The sequence below is a fragment of the Microcebus murinus genome, chromosome 23, assembly GCF_040939455.1.
Source record: "Microcebus murinus isolate Inina chromosome 23, M.murinus_Inina_mat1.0, whole genome shotgun sequence".
Taxonomy (NCBI): Eukaryota; Metazoa; Chordata; class Mammalia; order Primates; family Cheirogaleidae; genus Microcebus; species Microcebus murinus.
Window position 1 is genome coordinate 13,363,114 of NC_134126.1, and position 22,891 is coordinate 13,386,004.

The 22,891-nt window shown below is 41.7% G+C and overlaps 1 protein-coding gene across 3 annotated transcripts in view; it reads right to left on the reverse strand.

Annotated features, from left to right (window-relative positions):
• Positions 1-22,891, reverse strand: part of RGL1 (ral guanine nucleotide dissociation stimulator like 1) — a 244,339-nt gene that overhangs the window by 12,216 nt on the left and 209,232 nt on the right. For all 3 annotated transcript variants that reach the window (XM_012736017.2, XM_012736000.2, XM_012736028.2), the window contains 7 exons: positions 21,327-21,411; positions 16,178-16,267; positions 13,798-13,884; positions 12,512-12,544; positions 10,161-10,282; positions 8,187-8,276; positions 2,661-2,847 (listed from right to left, as the gene is read on the reverse strand). In XM_012736017.2, coding sequence (XP_012591471.1) covers positions 2,661-2,847; positions 8,187-8,276; positions 10,161-10,282; positions 12,512-12,544; positions 13,798-13,884; positions 16,178-16,267; positions 21,327-21,411 — 694 coding nt within the window. The remainder of the gene's footprint in view (positions 1-2,660; positions 2,848-8,186; positions 8,277-10,160; positions 10,283-12,511; positions 12,545-13,797; positions 13,885-16,177; positions 16,268-21,326; positions 21,412-22,891) is intronic.

The window sequence follows — 22,891 nt, forward strand, 5'->3', positions numbered from 1 at the left end:
AAGTCATTTAAAAAACAAACAACTTATTAATTTCTTTCATATTTGTCTGTCCTTCCATGGAAACAGAGTACAGAAGTTTGCTTTCTGATTATCAGGCTTCTGAGCAAAATGGAGTCTACCATATTTCTTGTGGATGCCTTCTTTCAATAGCATAACTATACATTAAAGTCTACTGCATGAGTAGTTTAATTAGATCCAGCAAGATGATATAACAATTCTGATAGGTAAGAGTCTAACTCTGGCTCTAACACAATATGGTTTAGTTAACATTTTTTGTTTGGGTTTGTTTTCCCCCCTTATGTTTGTTATCAAGTGAATCAACTTAGTGGCTCGATTTTGGGCTAACTAATGCGGGATAATTCTAATAGCATAACTTTGCTTGCAGATGTATTAGCTAAGATGTTCTATTTTCCGATTTTTGGTTTAATTTTTCACCCTCATTATCCTCTGTCTAAACTCTTTTCCTTTGATTTTCTGCGATTCAAGTGAAATTTATGCTTAAGATAAAGCTTTGAAGATACATGGTTTATGGCAGCTCTAAACAGACTACCTGATGAGCCCCCACATTCTTACTGAGAATTTAAGGAGGAGTGTGAAAATCAATGTTTAGAAATCATGATCAGGAGGAATGGGAAAGGAATGCAAATCAAATTATACTTCACCCTGAAGAAGAGTGACCTCACGGTGCAGTCTGTGGGAAAGGAAGGGTGACAGCCTGGAGGGCTGCTGGAGAGGGCGACTGTCACAGGGTCTCAGAGCAGGAAGGGACTGCAGAGGTCAGCCCAGTCCAGGTCTGCACCGAGCAGAACTAAGGGCCTTTGCAGTTAACACACAGGGATGCTAGCAGCTCAGGAACCACTTGCAACCCCGCCAATCACGCATTTGTAAATCCACAGAAATGTATGACTCCGAGAAAGTTTAGTCCAAAGAATAAAAAGCTGCGACTTACACAAGAAACTAAAGAGCCAGTATGACAAGGGGTAAAGCCAGGGGTGTGCACATGACAGCACACTGGGCTTTGGCATGGTTTAAAAGAGATGATCTGGACCAATGCACATTCCATGCACCACCAGATGTGAATGTGATTCCCTCTCCTCCCCAGAGAGGCAGAGAGAAATCCCAAAACATGTGGGCAATGCCTCAGTTGTCATTTTCCTACAATGCCCATCATCAGAAATGGGGTCTACAAAGCTGAAGAAGCTGTGAAAAAGAGAATGATGAGACTTTATTCTAGATTGTGACAAATCTAGAATGTTGTATGTCACATCACAGAGAAGGATTACATGCCCAGGCTAGGAAACACGCCTTTGGAGAGAATGGCTACTCTGGGTGTTCGCAGAGCTCTCCCTTCAACATTTGGAGCATGAAACGTTGTACCCCCTGGATTTCAAAGCAGAGGGGTGAGAAATCCAACTGGAGAAGCATCTGAGTCATCTCAGCTTGACGAGTGCTGCGTGCTGCTTATGATGCCCTTCCTGAATTGGCTACTTTGTAAAAAAGTCAGTTGAGGGTTACCAGGTTGCCACTGTTATTTAACTCCATGTTATATAACTCCATGTGAAGCCACACACAGGTCCCCTTACTGAGCAGCCGATAAAACCAAATGATGAAACTGTTACAAACACCCTACCTCATTGACCCAAGTGTAAGCCAAGGGACCAGAAGTCACCACGAAGCAAGTCTAGTGGGCCAGAAACCTCTCCAACAGGGTACAAATTCTAGACATATCAAAGTTGATGTCCCTGAAACAAGCAACTTGACCAATGGATTGAAGCAGATGTGTTTAGAAGATTAAGATTGACATTTATGTTTTTTAAAAATGTTATTTATGTAGTCATGGAAAATAGAAACTCTCTATGGAAATTCCTTTATCACTTCTCATCACTTTCCTTCCTTTCAGATAGCACAGATTGTATGACTGTTACCAATCCCTCATCCTCCCCGGCATCCATGCCCTTTGCCCTGTGACTAGTTAGTAGCTCCTCCGACTAATAATGGAGCACATTTCCCTGCCCAGTTTACTTATGTGGGATGACTGCTTTAGAATTGCAATGGAATGTTGGTAGATCTGACAAGTAAAGGCTTGGTAAGTGCTTTGGGCTTGGGCTTGCCCTTTTGCTCATCTGTCTTAGCAGCATGTCCCGGGTAGCCCATTACTCTAAAAAAAAAATGAGAGGCAGGTGGAGTAGACTTGGACCAAATCCTCGGCCTAGGACCAAGCCCAACCCAGATCACCCAAGCCACAGATGCATAAGAGAAACAAAGTGGTGCTTATTTTAAGTCACTGAGTTTTGGAGTGATTTACTATTGTGATAAAGGCTTGGCTAAGACAAGTATGACACCAAGAAGCTGACATATCTCCACCTTTGACTTTTTGCTCCTTCCAAGTAACCCTATTTCTCCTAAATAAAGTCTCCTTCAGTGCCTTTAGATGTGGGTTTAAAACAATATTTCAAAGGCCAAATGAATAAACAAATATGCTTACTGCTTTTATACCTGTTTCTATAAGGGACGTATCCCCTAATTGAACTCTGCTTTTGACACCTCTTAAAAACATGACTTTCAAAATACTGGAGAGTAATAAAAGCAGACGTTCCTTATGTAGCAAATACCGCGGCACGTGCCTGCATGAGGAATTATGCAGAGGGTTAAGTATATACCTTTTTCTGAGGCTCGTCAGGGGTGTCCATGGGAGTAACAGAGCCCTCCTCAGCCTCTGAGTGGTTCGACTCACAGGACGACACGCTGACCGAGTCCATGCTTTCACCGGAGCTCCCGCTGGCAGTAGACTTGGGCTGCTCTTTGGTGGGAGTGTTACTGGTGATAATGTCAGACCCCAGAAACAGTCTGCAGAAAACAGAACGCCAAGCATTCAGGCTGTTACAAAACCAGAATCCATGATTAAGCAAATATTTTGTGTTGATTAAGCCCTTGATGTTTTCTCAATCTTGGGTGCTCTGTCATCATTATTTTAGGAAAACCTTTGTTATAAAGTTGCTAGCAAATAATAGTACACACCCTGTTCTTCCAGCTTCAAAGAACACATAGATTATTAGCTGACTGAAGGGCTGCATCACTCTGAGGTCTCTCTAGGTCGATGGTCCTCCATCTTTTAACAGTCCATGGACCACTCTGGCAAGATCAAAATGCTATCTACCATACCCCTATCACTTCAGACCATAAATTTAACTTCATGGGCTTGAAAATTGGCTGGCACTGCTTTGGATAGGAAACCAAGGAGGAACACTTCTATTTCCAATAATCTGGTGAACTACAATAACCTAAACCCCTCATCTGTAAAACAACTAGGTAAGAAATATTAAAAATTATTTTTAGTTGAGCTTGCAAGATGGTAAGGGAAATCCCTACAGGCCATGAATGAAGAAGGAACTGAAAACCAGAAGTGTGTGAGTTCATTTTGCAGCTGTTCTAGTTGGGGAGGTAGGAAATGCCAATCTTGGCAAAATAGTGTCATGGGTTATAACACATACATGGGGCCCAAAAATGAGGGCTTCTGCTTACGAAAGGTGGAGAGTTGGAACCAAAACTCCTTATACAGAGCCAGGACCCTCCCTCAATAATAAAATGGGCTCAAAAAATATCTTCCTACTGGCAGAAGAAGACAACTGAGAAGCCTGTCTATCTTGGCCTGAGTGTGGAAGGAAGAAAAATGTCTCCCTTTAAATCATATGTGCACTTGGCCTGTGCCTTGCTTCAAGCTGCTATTTATGTGGTCTAGGAGTTAGGAACTTTCAGGCCAGTGATACCCCTGGGAGAACTAGATTTAAAAAAAAAAAAGAAGAAATCTTTCTGAAGGGATATACCTTCAACGAGGGAGTCAAGAGGAACAGATTTAGACTCTTGAGAACTTCAGATCTGAGAACTGTTGGAAAGAAACTGATAATTTATTCATTCATTCAAAAAATATTTGCATGGCTACCAGAGGCCAAGCTATAAAATAAGTATGTTTAAAAATATTAAAGACCTAAGAGAAGAAACTGAAGGTAGGAGTTTAGAGCAAGACATGCTGACAACAGAACAAAAAGATAATTTGAAAAACATTTCACTTCTAAGTGGAAAATATAGTGAATTAAATTAAAAACTTGGTGCAAGGATTAAATAACTGTTGAAGAATTAGAATAGATCTGAACTAGATCTGATGAAAATCTTCAAAAATCAGTATTAAAAGATAAATATATAGAAAGAAAGATTAAAAGATACAGAGAAAGCAATAAGAAATCTCTGCATGGGTGTAAGAAGAGTTCCAGAAGAAGATGCTGAGAGGATGGAAGAGACAGTGGCTAAGAACTGATGAACTGGGCCAGGCGCAGTGGCTCACGCCTGTAATCCTACCACTCTGGGAAGCCGAAGTGGGAGGATCACTCAAGGTCAGGAGTTTGAAACCAGCCTGAGTAAGAGCAAGACCCCATCTCTATTAAAAATAGAAAGAAATTAATTAGCCAAAATATATAGAAAAAATTATATAGAAAATATACAGGAAAAAATTAGCCGGGCATGGTGGCACATGCCTGTAGTCCCAACTTCTCGGGAGGCTGAGGCAGAAGGATTGCTTGAGCCCAGGAGTTTGAGGTTGCTGTGAGCTAGGCTGATGCCATGGCACTCTAGCCCAGGCAACAGAGTGAGACTCTGTCTCAAAAAAAAGAAAAATAATTAGGGGATCCCTAATTCACAGCCTTCAAAGATCCACCTTGAAACTCATGGAGCAGTAAGGAAGTGGCATTATTTTTATTTTTTCTTCTGTGAATTGTGATCAGCGTTTAGCTCCTACCCTTGGAGCCTCTATGGTTCTTGGGGGTCCATGAAAGGAAGAGACATGAAAAATGGGCTGGAGGTGGTAGGGTGGGATGGACTGGAGACAGATCCCCTGTCTATTATTTCAGAGTCTCTAGCTTAGAACTAAATTGTTCAAAGACTAAAGGTTCTTCCATTTCTATGATTCAACGTGGTCATTCTGCTTTGTAAAGGTTCAATGTGGCTCAATGCTGGGCCTCTCTGACCTTCAAACTAGGTACCTCTTCCCCTAAGGGTCCAAAGTTTTCTCCAGCCTCTTGGAATGATGGATCATTAAATGTGGGGACAGCAAATATGTGTTTCCCAGATTTGTAAACATGCCAAGAGGATCACAAAATCTTCTGAAAAATAATGCTGTGCAACACCTCTGTATATATAAGAAAGAAGATGGTGCACATATATAATAAATGAACGAATTCCACTGCGGATACCAATGGTTAAACTCAAGCATCCCAGAAAGATCTCACTAATAAGACAGTGGCACTGAGGGCTTACCACACTCTGTGCGGGTACTGCACCCTTGCAGCTCTCCTGCCCCTAGTCCCCGCAGTAACTGTCCTCACAGAGGTCGTGCACTCGCCTGTGTCACGGGGGAGAGGACCCAGGAGTGTTGAGCACCTGGCACAATACGCACAATCCCTGGGCTGGAGAGGAGTAGCAGAGAAGCAGTGGTAGAGAAATGAGGACGGCGAGAAAGCAAGAGGACAAAGATAGTGGCACTTAGGACAAAGTGCCTGCACTGAGACTTTTTTCCCTCTGCACAGGCTGATTGTACCGGCTGACAAGGCTTGGTCAGGCCCCTCAGGTTATCTCAAAAGACAGCTCATTCTCCCCGACAGCTGTAGAGATGAAAAGACAGCAAGACACTATGGAAAATTCCCCTCAAGTGGTGAATACAAAAGCTCATAATTCTAGTACTCAGAAGGGCCAGGGCAGGCATCTGAATAAAGAAGACAGGTTTAGCAAGACACTGGGACTCCCTTCCATTGTGCTTTCTACAAAACCACTTGTTCCAACCTAACTCTTGATGCCTCCTATCGCCTGCTATCTATCGCATAGCAGCCCGAGTAGGAAATCACCCACCCATGCCCAACACAGGGCTCCATGCGTTAGACTGGGAATAGGACCACTCAAGGTCACGTGCCATCCCTGCCTCTGTGTCTCAGTGTCTCAGTAGGGGAGAAGCATCACTGGGAAGTAGCGACGCCCATAAAAACAGTCAAAATCCTAACAACAACAAACCTTCAAAAGATTAACTTATTTGTTCCATAACAAAATAACAGTAGCTTTTCAGGCACCCACTGAGATCTAGGCACTGTTTTAGGAGCTTTACAAAAACCCACTAAGGTGGATATTATTAGCTTCGTCTCCCAAAGGACGAAACAGCAAGTAACTGGTGGAGTTGGGGTCTGTCAGGTCACTGTGGCCCCAGCCCATTCTGCCGTGAAAATTTGTCCAGTATTCCCTAAGTCCTTGCTTGTCCCTGGCCATCGTGGGTTACAACCCCCAAAAGATCAGACACAGGTACAGGTCTGTGAAAAATCAAATTTATTAAATTGTAACCCCTATTTCTTTGAACTAACTTCCTCACCCTCATTAGATTCATTAGTATAATCTCTTTAAAAGTCAAATGTCTAAGAAATCAACTTTGTGGCAGAAACTAGGTTACCCTACAAAAATTGCTACAATCAAAGCACAGAGTCTAATTAAACTAACAGTCTCTCTTTCTCTTCCTCCCTTTCTTCTTTTCTCCCTTCCATCACTTCCTCCCCTTCTCCCCTCCCCCATGTTTTAACTCCCATTGCATCTTTCCTTGCTCTCTTCCTTCAGAAAGTTTTCTTCCGAGAGGCAATATGGTAAAGAGGTTATAAACTTGGCTTTAGAGCCAAATCTTGAATCCAGATCCTCCAATTCCTAGCATGTTATATCTACCTTGTCTGCACTTCCCTTTCCTCATCTATGAAATGGCTGTAAGAGTAAGACCTATCTCTTAGGTTGCTTTGTGGATTAGGTCAGAAATATATGCACTGCTCCTAGAACAGCCCTCTAAATTGGCTCGTGGCTCAATTTATTCATTTGATAAATATTTATTAATCATATACTATGTGCGAAGTACCACTCTAGGTTCTGGGGATACAGCAACGAATGAAACAGACATAAATGTCTACCCTCGCAGAGTTTGCAAGCTAGATGATACACAGACACACAGAGCTGATAATATGTCAGATGGAGGCAAATGTGATGGGAAAATCCAAAGGAGAAGGTGAGAGAGGGCGCCAAGGGCAGGTAAGGTGAGCAGGTTATAGCATTAAAAAGGGCAGTCAGGGAAGGCTCACGGAGAAGGTGACATTCCTTCACCTATCTGAAGAGAGTAACGGAGGGCAGGAGCCACGTGGCTATCTGGGAGGAGAGTGTGCCAAGCAGAAGAAAAGGCAAATGAAAATGAGTGTGTTTCATGTGTTCAGGGACCTGTGTGTCACTGTGATGCAAAAAACAGAGTGGGCAGGACAGACAGGCATGGCAGGGGCGGGCACAGGCTGCAGATCCTGAAGGGCCCTGTGGGGCATTGTGAGGACTCTGGATTTTACTCGAAGGGAGACAGGTATTATGAAGTCAGCTAGGAGGGTACTCGTGTGCCTGGCATGCAGCAGGGCAGACAGCCATTAGCACGCGGACAAGGTTCCTGTTCTCAGGTTGTGTATTCCCCTGGAGGAAACAGCCAGTGTGAATGAGAGTGATCAGCAGAGACAGCAACATTAGAGAGGATTCTCTCTCAGGAAGGAACATTTCTGCCAGTATCTGAAGGAGCTGGTTATGAAGAAAGAGCATTCTAGACCACAGGAACAGTTAGTGCAAAGGCTCTGTGGCAGGAATAAGCCTGGTGGGTTTGAAAGATGGTGAGAAGAGTGGCATGGCTGGATGCTGGGGAACAAAGGGCAGCATTGTAAGGAAGGCTGGGGGTAACACATAAGGCCTAGCGAACTAGGATAAGGAATTTGGGTTTTATCTTAAAATAAAACCACTGGAGGTTTTAAGCAAGGAAGTGATATAATCTGGTGCACATTTTAAAAGACCACCTGGCTATTCAGGGGCGTATGAATGATTGGGGCAAAGGGGATCGGGGCAAGGAGGCAGCCAGAAGACAGTAAGGCTGTGACTGAAGTGTTCCCACAAGAGATGACAGTGGATGACACCAGAGAGAGGAGCAGAGAAAAATGAACGGACTCAGCACACGTTTTGAGTTCATGACAGATAAACTAACAAATGAGCGAAGTGTTGTTCACTTTGGCTCTGGCTCAAGGGGACCCTGCTGAATACACTTCCTCTCTCCACTCTGACGGGACTCGCCCCCCAGGACCCCAGGCGACACTCACAGGCTGAGCCTCTTCACCATGCTCTTCCTTGGCTTGGGCGAGGTGGTGCTGGCGTCGGCAGCAGCTTCGATCTCACACGAGAGGGCGTAGCTGGGAAAGAGAAGGGGGCTCCATGAGGCCAAAGTTTGAGAATCGAAGAACAGATTTAAATTCATATGATTTGTTGGTTTTGTTCTAGAGGATGGGTCTAATTATTCAAAGTAAAGATATGCACTATGTTGTTCCATCACCAGTGTCAGAGAGTACTGACTTAATGGCCCAATTTTACAAATTCACTTCTGGGCCTCCTCTGGCACGCGGCTCGAGGCTGTTGAGTTCTGCCCGCTTGGAATACGAGGACGCTCGCACTTTGGCAGCGTGGAAAGGTGGCCCTGTTCTGTTACCTGATCCTTCTCATCCCACTGCTGAGCCAGGGAGGCTCTCCCTCCCTCCACTCCCCCATTACTTTGCACATGTATTTGTCCACATGCACACGTGACTTAACTTTTATCTAAATAAATGAAATAAAAGATTTTTATAAACTAATCTTCAATGAATAGATATAGGCATTGAAAAAGATATATAAATATCCTAAATTCAAAATGCTCCAGATTCAGACATCTACATACCACGCAGAGACGACTGCCCCAAGCACAAGCAGAGTTTATATCTATTGGCAATGCCTTTTATGAAAGAGTGTAGCTCTGGCCAGTAGATGTGTCTGGGTGCTAGGCAGGTGGGGAAGGGTGCCCAACATTATACAACCACCTTCAGAGCTTAGCTTGTAGAGTCAGGCAGACCTGAGTTTGAATCCAAATGCTGTCTCTTTCTCTAAACCTCAATTTCCTCTTTGGCAAAGTCAATTTCTCCCTTATGCTAAACTTCCAAGAAATCCCCTGGTCCACAGCAGGGATCAGCAAACTTTTCTGTAAAGGACCACACAGCAAGTGTTTTGGGCTGTGTGGGCCATATATAGTCTCTGTTGCAACTACTCAACTCTGTCTTTAATGCATGAAAGCAACTGTAGATAAGACATAAAGGAATGAGCTGTCTTCCAATAAAATACATAGATACTGAAATTTGACTTTCAAGTAACTATTCCATGTCACAAAATATTCTTCTTTTGAGTTTTTTCTATGATTTAAAAATATAAAACAGGCAGTGGGCCACATATGGCCGGCACACCAATCTGCCAACCAGCAGACTACAGGATAAGGATTGACTCTTTAGGGCCAACAGGCAAAGCACTAGAGCTAATGTGCCCTTCTGTGCTCATAAACCACTATTTTGAAACCTGTTCTTTGTGCCCCAACCACATCTGAGTTATCACTCTTCCTCCAAATGCCAAGAATGTCAGGCAACCAGGCCTTTGCTAGTATTCTCTTTCTGTCCAGAATTTTCTTTTCTAGTTCTGTTAGTGAAATCTTGTCTCTCCTTCACAGCCCAGGTTAAATGCTAATGTCTCTATATCTTCCCTATTCCCCCTGCCTCCTTGGCCAAATGAATTGCTCCTGCCTATAGGTTCTGCACTTTATTTATCTTATTTCAATTCCTCATGAGTCTGTCTCTCTCCCTAGATTGAAAGCTCCCTGAAAGCTATCACCAATTAACAATAGCAACAAACATGGTGACAACAGTAGCAGTGGTGGTGATGATAAGCATTCTAACGAAATAAGCATTTCCAAAATATGATTTTATTTAAGCCTCATAAATAAACATTTTATAGGTAAGCATGTTGAAGATAAGGAGAACAAGTGACTTGTTTAAGTTTACAAAGATAAGTGGCAGAACAAGAATCTGAAAGCATATCTTCTAATGCCATCGATTCAGTGCTTCCTGCTACACTATGCTCCTTTGAAAACCGAGGACCTAGAACCTAGTAGCTGATCACTAAACAGTTGTTGAATAAATGACCCGATGAGGAATTAGATGCAGCATTCCTCCTCCTTTTGCCAACACCTCAGCTCTACCCTGATGGACACCAGGTCAGCCCACCTCTCCTCCTCTGTGAGGAGCTGCTGCCTCTGGAACCACTGGATGAACTTTGGGTCAGGGGACATGCAATAGCTGTTGCAGGCAGACTGTAAGAGCTTTATTTGGGCAATCACTTCAAATTCCTAAAGCAGACAAAAAAGAAAAAAAAAGAGTGAATAATAAGGCCAACCAAATATAGATCTTTTCAACATGAAAATATACTACATTAGGATAAAAGTTGGAGAAAACCATCTAGAAGGATTCTGAAATACTGCTTCCACAGAAATAAAATAGCTGACTAACTCTTAAAAATTCTAACTCTGAATCTTGCAAGTCTTTGTATCTTTTAATTTTTAATCCTCCTTTCTCCTTGAAAAAGCAATTTATATGAATAAAACCAGTTACCAAGGCAACCTAAACTAGTCACTACCTAAAGTCACAGTGACTTTCTTTTTCTTTTCCATTTTCATCCTTGGAATAAAAAAGTTACTTTTTAAGGTTCTAAGTACTTCATAAAGTATATGAAAATTTTCTATTTCTTAAAAGTAAAGAAAACAAATGCATTTTAATTTAAGAAGCTCTGAAGTTTTCCCTCCCCATCTTCTTCGGCCCTTACCCCTTAATAAATAAGTTTTGGTAGGGCTTACTATCTAAACAGTCCAGGGTCTCATAAACTTGAATGTTTAGATTTCCTGAATCCTTAGGTTTTTACAACTCCAGTAAATCATTTAACTAAGTCTCTTAAAGGTCACAAGAGAGGCAAGTATATAATTATGTCCAAAATTATTTATACTTCTTTAGATGCTTCCATAAAAATTTTTTTAATATCAGCAATGGGCATAAGCTTTAGCTTTAGGTTTTACACTTAAACTTTCCAAAAGTTTAATATCTTAGACTTAAAAGGAAAGAGATTACCATCCAGGGTTATTCTGAAGTTAAAGGACAACAATGGGTAACTATTGAGGCAATAACTGATTTTTTATTATTATTATTATTGTTATTACAGGACATGAAGTAACTTAAGAACTGACAGAGTCTCTGGGTCTCAACTTTTCATCCAGTGACCTCAGCCCTTGGTCTTAGCATCCTCAAGGAATATTTATCATCATGTTAAAGAAGAAAGTATACCACTCTGTGAGGGACAGAAAATTTATATTTGTCTAGGTGAGTATCTTGTTGCTGATGAGCTCAGCTTGGTTAGCTCCTCTATGCCTTTTGGGTTTTAACCTCAATGTCATTTCCTTCTGGAAGTTTCTCTGGCCCCATAAGTTGTGGATAGATGTCCCATGTGTATAATTCTCTAATAACACATGACTTCGGCTCACAAGCCCTTAACAAGTAGAATTATAATTGCCTATTTATTTGTCTACCTCCCTCCTGGACTGCGAACTTACGAGGGCTAGGAGCTCTGATATTTCTCTGTTGCAATCCCCAAGCCCTCATGTTAGGTAGATAATATTTGTGGAATGAAAGAACAAAGGAATGACTAGAGAACAATGGGAATACTATGGGGTGAAGTTATTATTTTGCTCACACATTTTCCTTGAATCTTTTAAGTATCTATTTAAATATATCATTTGAATAAAAAGCCATAGCAAATTTTCACAACTTGTGTTTTTTTTTTAGCACAGTGCAGAATTGTTCTCTCCATAGAAAGATTTAAATTATTGCTAAACACCCCTTCCTGTGCTGACAAGATGGGAAAAGAATAATTACCTACACATAGCAATGAAGACCATTTTCCTTCCTCTCTCACACAGACCTACTTACTCTTCAGAAACCCCTTCTCCTTAATAGGGTGAAGCTGTTTTTAATTGACAAATTTAAAAATTGTATATATTTATGGTGTAATACATGATGTTTGGAAATATGTTTACACTGCAGAATGGCTAATCAAGCTAATTGATATATGAATTAACTCATATACTGATAATTTTTTTGTGGTGAGAACACAAAATCTGTTCTCGGTAATTTCAAGCACACGACGCATTGTTATTAACTATAGGGGTGAACTTGGTTTTGTTGAAGCTGATTGTGAAGAAGATGAGGGGGGTAAGGGGAGCACTGTGGGCTGTGAAGCGTCAGAACGGAAGTGAAGCCTGGCTCTGCCCACTACGTGACTCTGATCCAGTTATTTAATATCCAAGTCCTAGTTTCCTGATTTTCGAATAGAGGATGATAAAACCTACCCCACAAGGCTCTTAGGGGATACTGTATAGGAACATGCCAAGCACAATGTTATACAATAAATGTCTAATAAGTATTAATTAATTTTTTCTGCCTCTACAAAGAAACTTAAGTTCCCACTTCTTTCATTTTTTTCATGCCCAGATGAAGTAAAATGGAAAACCAGAGCAAAGACCTCTACTTACCCTTCTCCTTTTCTCGAAGTTTATCAGTCCACCCTGAAAGACATTTTTAAACAAGAGTGACCAACCAAGCTGCTTTGACACACAGCCATATGTTGTTCTAGGTCACATTAAAACAGATCAAAGGGATGATAAAGTCACAATTATTAATGATCCTATAATGATGGCTATTATAGAGGAAGAGAATCATCTTTTGCTTCAAGAAGAAAACACTTTTAATTTATAAGAGGGCAGGAAAAGCAGACAGCCTTCTCTTGAAATGTCTGAAACCAAGTAAAATAGCCATGATATAAAGAATTACAAATCAGAATCCACATATATTTGCAGAGCCAGTAAAGATGAAAGCTTGAGTAAATATTCCATTACATGTTTTTCCTTGACCAAAAGCAACAAAAACAGATGGTCACTGACTCATACTAGAAACCAAATTGTCAATGTTCTATCAAAAGGGAAGTCATTTCTCCACAGCATCATGAAAAGTTAGGTTTCAATTCTTCATCCCCTCAGTTCCTATTCTCAGTAGCTGAATTTAACTTCTAAATCTTTGATCACTCCCCAGAATTCCCCAACAGTGATGGCTGTTTCCTGAGATAAGCCAAGGCAGAGGATGTGAAGAGATATAGAGCTCAGGAAATGCAAGGTGAATAAATATGTCCACAACATTTTGACAAGCTCAGAGGTAGGCATATGCAAAATAACTTCTATTCCTTCTAATTATGATACAATAAAATTAGGCAGCTGATTGCATATGATAATGGGGAGGTAGAATATACTTAAATATATAAGCAATCCTTAAATCTCATTTCAAAATTGAAATTTCTTCTCCACTTAATAATTTTCTTGCTGGTACTAACAAGTTGCTTATCTTACTGAGTTTCACAGTTTTTCCCCTTCCCTAGGGAGAGGGATGGGGAGAGAGAGAAGGAGAAAGATATATGTGCCTGAGGTCTTGCTCAAACCCACTCACTCTTTCATAAGGTCTTTTCATCACATCGCCTCATATGAATTAATCGTGACCTCCTGTGTTTGCTCATTGCATTTCTGTTCAGAGTTCTACTATTACTATCAATCACACTGCCTACTTTGATATACTATACCTTTCACTAGATTTTGAACCACTTCTGGTGTGTTACTTACTTTTGATGTTCTTTGTATTCCTCCTAGCATCTAGCACAATACCATCCATGTACATAATGGGCTCTCAGTAGATACTAATAGAAGCACATTTCTTTTTTGGGTATCCAGTGAGAAGGCCGCAGGCTCAATGATATCACCTGCACAGAACTCACCTCAATGTAGTCCTGAAGAGCAGTGTCGAGCATGGTCAGGTCTGTCAAGAAGGTGCCCAAGTAGGGCACAGTTCCCTGCATCATGCCCTGAAGAGCAATCAGAGCAAAACTGCCTTTATTGTTATTGAAAAGTTTAAGGGTTTTAGTAATCTTCATGCTGGAGCAAATTAATCTATTCAAGGCTTAATCTGGGGCCATTAATGAATGAAATTAATAGATGAATGAATGAATGCAATTTTTTAAATTCCTACCCAAATAGGAAAGGAACTCCATGATCTCTAATGTCTAATTTTCAAAGTCATGAAAACCAAGCCTCAAAGCTACGAGATCATACACGTATGTCCAAATGTGCTCGGGTCAGAGGGACATCTGCTCTTTTCTAGAGCATGTGGATGCTCCTGGAAGTTTGGAAGGGCACTGGATAGCAATGGCATCACCACTGGTAGAAGACTGGCCACAGCACAGTGGAGGAGAAGTAGGTACAACAAGAGTCTGGGGTGTCACTACTGAAATGGCCCCTTGGGCTAGATTTAGTGACTCACTTTCAAAGAATAGAGGAGGGAAAGAGAAAACTAGTAACTTTTAAGGGAAACCTGGCAAACTCCACCTTCGCCAAGTGATCAAGGTCAGCTTCACTAGTGGCACCATCAGTGTGACACCAGCTGTCAGGCTGACGCTATCGACTCACTCCCTGATATGATGTGACAAGAAGGGAATAATATCTGTGATATTATTTCCAAAAACCCATAACCTCAGTTTACTAGAAACACAACAAACAAACCCAGACTGTGGAACATTCCACAGGATGCCTGGACCGCACTCCTCAAGACTGTCACGGTCATAAAACAAAACAAAACAAAACAAAACAGACTGAGAAACTGTCATAGAACAGGAGAGACTGGAACGATGTGACAACTAAATGCAGTGGGGAAGGCAGGATTGGGTCCTGGGACAGGCAGAGGATACTAATGGAAAACGGTGAAATCCAAATAAAGTCTGGATTTCAGTTAACAGTCCCAGGCCAGGGTCAGTTTCTCAGTATTGACGGATGTGCTGTGGTGAGGTGTGGGGGTTACAGAAATGCTATGTACTAGCTTTGCAGCTTTTCTGTAAATTTAAAAATTACTCCAAAATAAAAAGTTTATTATTAAAAATTGCCCCTTGGAAATGAAAGTGGAGGCACTTCTATGTAAGTATACACTGTATTCATTTCACCAAACCTCCTTTGAAATCATCTCTATTCTCCACAAAGCCGCCAAGGCACTAACTATTCTGAAGGAAAAATAGAAATGGGCTCCCGTGGACAACTTCTTCTAAATTTCATTAAGGCACTTTCAGAAATCCTGGCGGGAACGCAGAGTCTCAGCCAGGACGCAGCCAGGCTGCTTGTCGTGCGGCTGGCTGCGTCCTGGGCCAGAACTGCTTTGTGACGCTCACACCAAGAAGGGTTTTGTCCTTCAGGAACTCGCTGTCAGCTGCAGTGTGTCCTTCCCCATTATGAGTACAAGGTCTCATCCTGAACTAAAATAATCTATTTTTTTTTTTTTTTTGGTGACAGCTATTTTTAACTTGTCTTTGAACAGCTAAAACAGTTTGGAACACTGAATATTTTATAGGCTTTTTGTTACAGAAGAGTCCTATCATTCAAAAATGTTTCTGACTTGTGTTCAGCTTCCAAAGAAAGAGAAAATTCTCTCACAGCAGGAATAAGAATACTTAGTTTGTTGATCTCTCATCTCCTCTCTCTGGTTTTCCCCCTCTATTCTAAAATTTAGGAGTTCTAAATAAAGCTAGAGATGATAATAGCTATCTTTCAGTCTTCAGAAGGCCGGTATGACACTCCTTTGAATTTTGTAAAACTCAAAAGATTTGGTTAGCCCTTGTATTTAGTAAGGAGAGCTGGGCAATGACTATTAGAGGGTTTGGAACACAGGAGAAGATCTCTGAGAACAAAGACTAAGTCCTCCCGGGAGCGGATATTCTCTTTCCTTGGCCACCATGTGCCAGAAGCTGACAACAGCAAGAAGCCCAGGAGGCCCAGGTGGCGGAAGTGTCTAAGTGCAGGAGTGGGCAGAGGAGACAGCAAGAGGGAGGGAGGTCCACCTGCTGCAGACTTCCCCTTACCTTCAGAACAAGCTGCTCTAGAAACTAGGATTTGCAACTCTCGGTGTTTACTTCCTACTCGGTTGAATAGGGGTAATAATCTCTTTCCTACAGACCTCCTAGGGCTGCTAAGAACAAATGAGGCAGAGAATGGGAGACCCTTTTTGAAAGCATAGGCACCCTGTAGACCAAGGGTGCATGTGCCATGTGGGAGCCCAGCCCCCCACCCTGGCCCCTCTCCTACGGGCTGTCAGGAAAGAACCGGGGCCGGTCATACCATGTCTTTCTGCAGCTGAAGCCGCCTCTGAGTACGCTTCTGGTTTTCTTTCACACTGCTGTCCAGGTTTGCAAATTTTGAGGTTCCTTCCTAAGAGACAGAAACACACATAGAGGACAGTGATGGAGGATGCCACACTGGAGAGAAGGAAGGGGGTCTCTGACTTCTGGCACACAACCCTGCACAGCTCTCTGAATGCCATGCAGAATGAAGAGGCCTCCAGCACTCCCGGGCTGTAGAAAGCAAACGCTTGGCTGGCTTGTTGCTAGCCATCTACTTGTAACAAGGATGGTGTTCCTGGATCATCCTGGGTGAACCCTACTCTGTAAGAATACCCGATCTGGTTATAAAATCAATCATCACTACAAAGCAGGCAATTCCCAGAACCGGAGACATTTTTACACATCCCAAATTTCATTCAATGTAATCAGATATCCTGAAAATGAAGATCTCTTCCTCTGGACATTTTGTGACTTCTTGATCTTGTCCTGAAATGGATGTGCCAGCATTCTGTGAAAGCAAGGGGCTATTTCTGTGGTATTTCTTAGCTAAATGAAACTTTTGTACCGGAAGTTTTCTGAGGAAGTTCAGTATTGTGGTATGTCCCTAATCCATGAAAGCCAGATCTTCATAAGTTTCTTTTCCCTTCCCCCCAGATCAGTCCTCCTGAGTTGCCTCTCAGATTGGAACTCTTACAAATCTACCCCTCCTCTGGGCGTCTGAAGACAGAGGGCCACCCTTCCTCTGCTCCTGGCCATTGGAACAACCAACTCTTCTCCCTAATGACTAACCGTGAGTTAACTGACTGAACATAAAGGGTTTACAGTTTTGTGGTTTCAGGGTCTTGTTAAGTTCTCATTTTCCTGGAACTGCATGAATGGGAGGCAAATTTCATAATTCAATCGTGTATAACATCTATATGAGTTTTTCCTTAGTCAGTTTTCTTGAGATTTATTACATGACCACAGCATGTGACCTTTCACTACTGTACAAATGCAAGAAAATGCTCTTCCAGCGACTTGGCTTCGTTGACAGCAGTAAGGCATCGATATATTCTATCATTCACCAGCCTTGACTCAGGTCCAGGCAAACCACTGGAGACAGAACCCATAGTGACTGATTATTGATTTAAATCCTCCCCATTACAAATGATTATTAGGACAACTACCACTTAAAAATTTCCCACTTACAGTTTTTCCTGGGGATGAATGAAAGTAGCCTAAGATGTGCCACTTCCTGTGCTAGGTAACTGAGAGTCATCCAAAATTCTTGAGAATCTGCCCGGAGTGAGAAGTCAATTCTGTCTAACTTAAGTTCTCACCTCTTTCCACTATATAGGCCCTTCTGCTTTCCTTCCAGTCTCTCAATCATAGACAGAAGAATAATGGATGGAAATTATTGTAGATATATCTAAAATTCTTAATAAGGCTTTCTGAAAAGTTAAACGCTCCTAAGAATCACAGATTAACATAGATGGAGGGATATTTAAACAGGACAACCTCCTCACTGGTAGGAGAGATGAAGACCTGAGGTGCCTGAGATGCAAAGCAAAAATACTTGTTGATTTCATGACTTCATGATTTCATGAGAAGAGTCCATCTCTGGCTAGAGCACTAAAAAACCTGACTAGGGCCAGTTCTACCAAATGAGCTGTCAACTGAAAATCCACTTACATTTGCCATATCCAGCAGTTTCAGTTTTTTCTTTCCTTGGCCCCAATCCCCTATTCTGCCATGTCTCACAACACTAATCCCTTGAACCTTCTGGAAACGTCCCACGGGCTTTTGTGATTGCATTCCTCTGGCTCTCTCCTCCTACCTCCTCTCCTGCTCATTCTCATATTCTCTTAGTGACTCTTCTTCCTATCAGTCATTCTCTTGTTTTTCACTACATTCACATCTTTGGAAATACTATCTAATCCCATGACTTTAATCATCACCTATGTCTGATGACTTCCAAATCTCTCTCTCTCCAACTTCCTCTCGTCTCCTTCCACCTCTCTCCCACTGTCCTTCTCTCTCCCTCTCTCTCTAGTGCAAATGTCTTGGCTGAGTTGCACATTTACTCTGCCTCTGTATTTAGCAGAGTTCAATTGCCCTCATCCATACTGTTCCTGGCCCTTAGAGTGACCTCTTCTACGATGTCTAGAAGGACTTTGACTACTAGGCACTAAATCCATCTCAATAAATATTGGTTAAATTATAACTTGAAAGCTACTGATAATTATTGCTCAGAACTGTCATAGTTCTAATCCTCTTGCTCCAAGTTTGCATTAAGCATGTTTTAGAGCTTCACTGATCATACATCTCCACCAGGGCTGAATTTCTGGGGCTTTCTAACAGTTGTTTATATCAATTCAACCAGGGAAAATTCTCACCAAAGGTCACAAGGACTATGGAATTGGTGGTATTTTGCTTTCCTGTGGTTTTGAAATGTGTGGACTCTACAATTCACCTACTTAGAATTAAAGCTTCAGAAATCATAAGGACATAACAGGTTTAAGATAATCTTTGAGAAGAAGTAAAGACATTTTTTCCAACAATAAAAAGGAAAACTGCAGATTTTTGCTAATTATGTTACCTGGGGCCATATTATGTAAGTGGCACATTACATCTTTCTGGAAGTAGAAGAGAAGCTTGGTCATTTAAAACTAAGATTCCCCAACTATAAATCAGTATAAGTCCAGGAATAACATATTACAAACAGAGGCCAGTAGTTTTTCTAAGTGGCTCTCTCTGGAGAACCTAACTAAGTACTTTGATTTCATTTTTTTTTACAACTGTGCTAAGAATTAACACCCAGAATTATACATTTCATATGAAGAATGATTAATAAAGATGACTAGAAAGGGACTTACATACATATACGGACTAACCAAAGCATTCCACTGTCATTAATGATAAGGCACAGACCACATGAATTCATAGCCAAGGTTTTCATTTCTTTGGAATTTGAGCCATATATAAGAAATTTAACTTAGAGTACTTGGGTCACTTCTACATTGAAAGGTTTATGGGCTCTTTAATGTCTAGATATAGCTTTGCTTCTAAGGTTTCAGCCAGAAGACTGCCACTAGGCAATGTGCTACACAGTATTCAATTTATCTCCTCTGGAAGGATGACTCGGGGCTATTGGGATTTGAACGTGTGGCTCCAGTGAGTCTAGCTTCAGACTGCTGACAGGGAGACCAGTAAGTCATCTCCTTCCAGCCAGATGGGTTTCCATTTAAAGTCTGCAAATCCAGGGGGATGTGAAGCAGAGAGTAGTAACACGATCTCAACATTCATTGTTTAGTGTATAGGTAATCAGGAGTCCAGATCCAAAGTCAGACGTTAGCATAAACTGCTCTGCTCATAGCATCTACTCCAAGAAGGGCTCATGGTGGGCAAATTGCTAAAGTCACATGTATGATAAGATTCATCAATTTGTGCAAACAACAGTGTCTGAAAACTTCCTACACACTAGGCGCTGCATGAAGCATTAGGGATACAGAAGTGAGAAAGGTATATATGATCCTTGCCTGAAGAGGCTCACAGGCCAGCAGGGAAACAGATTAAGTGCACAGACAGTTCCGATAAAGCCTGTGGTCAGTGCCAGCACAGATGAATGGCGACTTCTCCTGGGGCACATGAGAAGGTACTTCATCAGACCTCAGAGTGGCAAGGAGGGCTTCTAGAAGAATGGTCCACACTGAGACATGAAGGAGGAGTAGGACTCAGGAGAACAGGAATAAAGACCTAAGAGATGCCCTTACAGGAATGACTAACCTAAGAATGATCACCTGGATATCTGCCTTTTATTAGTAACCCCCTTCCACTTGAGTTTCATTCCTACTCCAAGTGTCCTCCTTAAGCTCGAATATGCAGCTTATATTCTATTCATTCTCGTTGGTTATGCATATTTTGGTTTTATAAGTATGTAGCTCACCAAATACTAATGATAACTTACATTTGCATAGTGCTTTCAAATGTTTTACTGTAGTCAATCTTCAAAACAATTTTATGACATCAATGGGCCAAATACTATTATTGTCTCCAAATTACAGAATAGAAAATTAAATACAAAAAACTCCATCTTCTAATTGCACTTATGAGAGGACACATCATAAATGTCTACTTTTCTACCCCTCCCATGAGACCGTAATCTCCTTAAAATCAGAGACTGCCTTCACACACATAATGAGTGCTTAACCAATATTTGTTCAATTACTGATTTACCTTCTCCATGAAGCTGTACCTGATCCAACCTGCCCCCAACTCCCAAAGGGTCAGAAGAAATAGCTTTATGCCTTAGTAGTAAAAGCACAGGTTTCAGAGTCTCCCCAGGTTGGACTGACATTTTAGCTCTACCACTTATCAGTTTTGTGCCTTAGGAAATGTTCCTTCCCTCTCTGAGTCTTGGCTATCTGCAAAATCACGATGATAAAATCCTCTTTACAGAAATGCTGTGAGGATTGTGTCTGGCCTCTGTTAGTTCTCCTCTCATGATTATTCCCAACCTATTAATTGTCTTTACTTGACTACTTCTTGTTGTTTAGTATCTATAGCCCCCAAGTAGAAGGTGAACTCTGGGAAACAGGGTCTGTGTTAATTATCTTCAAATTTCTAGAGGCAGGTTCAATGCTTTACAAAAATCAGGCATTTAACAGATGTCTGGAGAAATAAAATGAACCAAGCTACACTTCTACCCAGCATGCAGTTCAGAAGTGAGTACTCATGTGGTGTTTGATAAATATTGCTGACTGACAGATTGTGCAATTTAGTCCAAATAAATGATGTGGAATTGCAGGCTTGGCCTCTGTCATTCTAGGAGATGTTTTGCTGAGAAGAAATATTCCAGGGCCTCTCACCCACCTAACTGCCAGCAGAGTGGCTTGTTAAGGAGGTACACGTATGAACTAAAGTTTCACAATATGTTTGCATAACAGGGAAGCTAAAAAGAGTAGAAAGAGAGAGCTCAACTGGACTTTGAATTTTCTGAAGTTTCTTATATTCTGCATAAAAATCAAAAATTCTACTTTCTAGTCACTTTAGGCTCTGGCAGAGAGGGCCAGGAATGAAGGCATTTAAGGAGCTCTCAAGCGACTCTTCCCTTGAATAGATTCCAGAGATATCAGCGGTGCTACCCAGTTTCTCACCAAGAGCCTCACCTTCATCAGTAGTTCCCGGCTGGTCAAATGGTTATTATGGTCCGAGAAGATATCTGAAAGTTCTTCAAACATCAGCATCCGGTCCCTGTGGAAAGGGATTAAGAGAATATTAGCAATGAAGAGTTAGGAAAGCCCAACACCTTCAACTCTGCTGTCTGTGCTCAGAACCTACATCTAGGAAGGGACGGCATGGCTCTCAGGATTGCTGGGCCATGTGAGCACGAGTGAAGCCAGTGAATTTCCTTATGCAGGGTGGCTTTTTTTTTAAGGTAGACATGGCCACCTGTGTGAAAGGGGTATATTTTCTAACCACTCATGTTATAATCATAAAAAAGGGTTATTCATCAGTCGGGGCGTCAAGCTGTCCCAACTGGGACATGGTCCATTCAGCAAATTAAACACTATGTTAGTGACACACACAGAGCCCAGCGGGACCTGAAAGGTCATCTTGCCTGGACCCTAATTTTAGAGATGAAGATGCAAGGACCAGGGATTTGCCCAAGTGTCCATTAGTAACTACTGAGTTTTGTAGGGATAAACCCAAATTTCCTGAATCACAGACCAGCGTTCTTACAGTGTCAGAGCAGAATGGTGGAACCGAGACTGGCTCTGTGGCCAGGGGGGTGGGTTCAAATCCCAACTCTGCCACTCACTTCCAGAGTGATCTCAGACAGGTTGCTTAACTTTCCTGAGCCTCAGTGTTCTTGTCCGTACAATGGAAGCACCGCAGCCCCCTTATGGAACTACTTGAAAGTCAGTGGGATCACATGTAAAGCACCTGTTCTGCCCCTGCCCCTTTCTGGCACACTACAGCTCCATGAGCCTCGCGCTTTTCTCTGCAAGGCCCTCTGAGTTACTGAGTGGGTGACTCTGCAGGCAAACTAACAGAGGCAATATTACAACACAGCATTTTCATTATCATGAAAAAGCCATTACTAAGAGCCTGTTTGTTTTGCAATGAGTGTAATATTACTCTTTTAACAAAGAAAACTAGTAAAGCTATTTGTATTTTGGAGAAAAGACTTAAGAACTTAATTACATGTGGCCCTAAATAAAGAGAAATAAATAAGTGTCTTTTCTGTCTACCGAAAGATAGAAATGAAAAGGATTATAGGGAAAAGTGATAACCAAATAAGATATCTTAACCCTGTCCCTTGAATTTAGCAATGGAGAACATGTACAGCTGATATGGAAGTGTCTTCTCTAAGGAACTGTGACACTTCTGTAGTGTCCCTGCTGAAACATAAACCAACCAACCAAGAAACAAACCAGAAACTCATGTTGTACAGAATGCGATTTAGAAGGGTTTTTGTTTGTTTTTTAAAAAAATAGTTAGTTTAAAAAGCCAGCTGGGTGGTTCACACCTGTAATCCCAGCACTTTGGGAGGCTAAAGCAGGAGGATCACTTGAGGCCAGGAGTTTGAGACCAGCCAGGGCAACATAACAAGACCCTGTCTCTACAAAAAATAAGAAAAATAAGCCAGACATGATGGCACATGCCTGTAGTTCCAGCTACTCAGAAGACTAAGGCAGGAGAATCGCTTGAGCCCAGGAGTTTGAGGCTA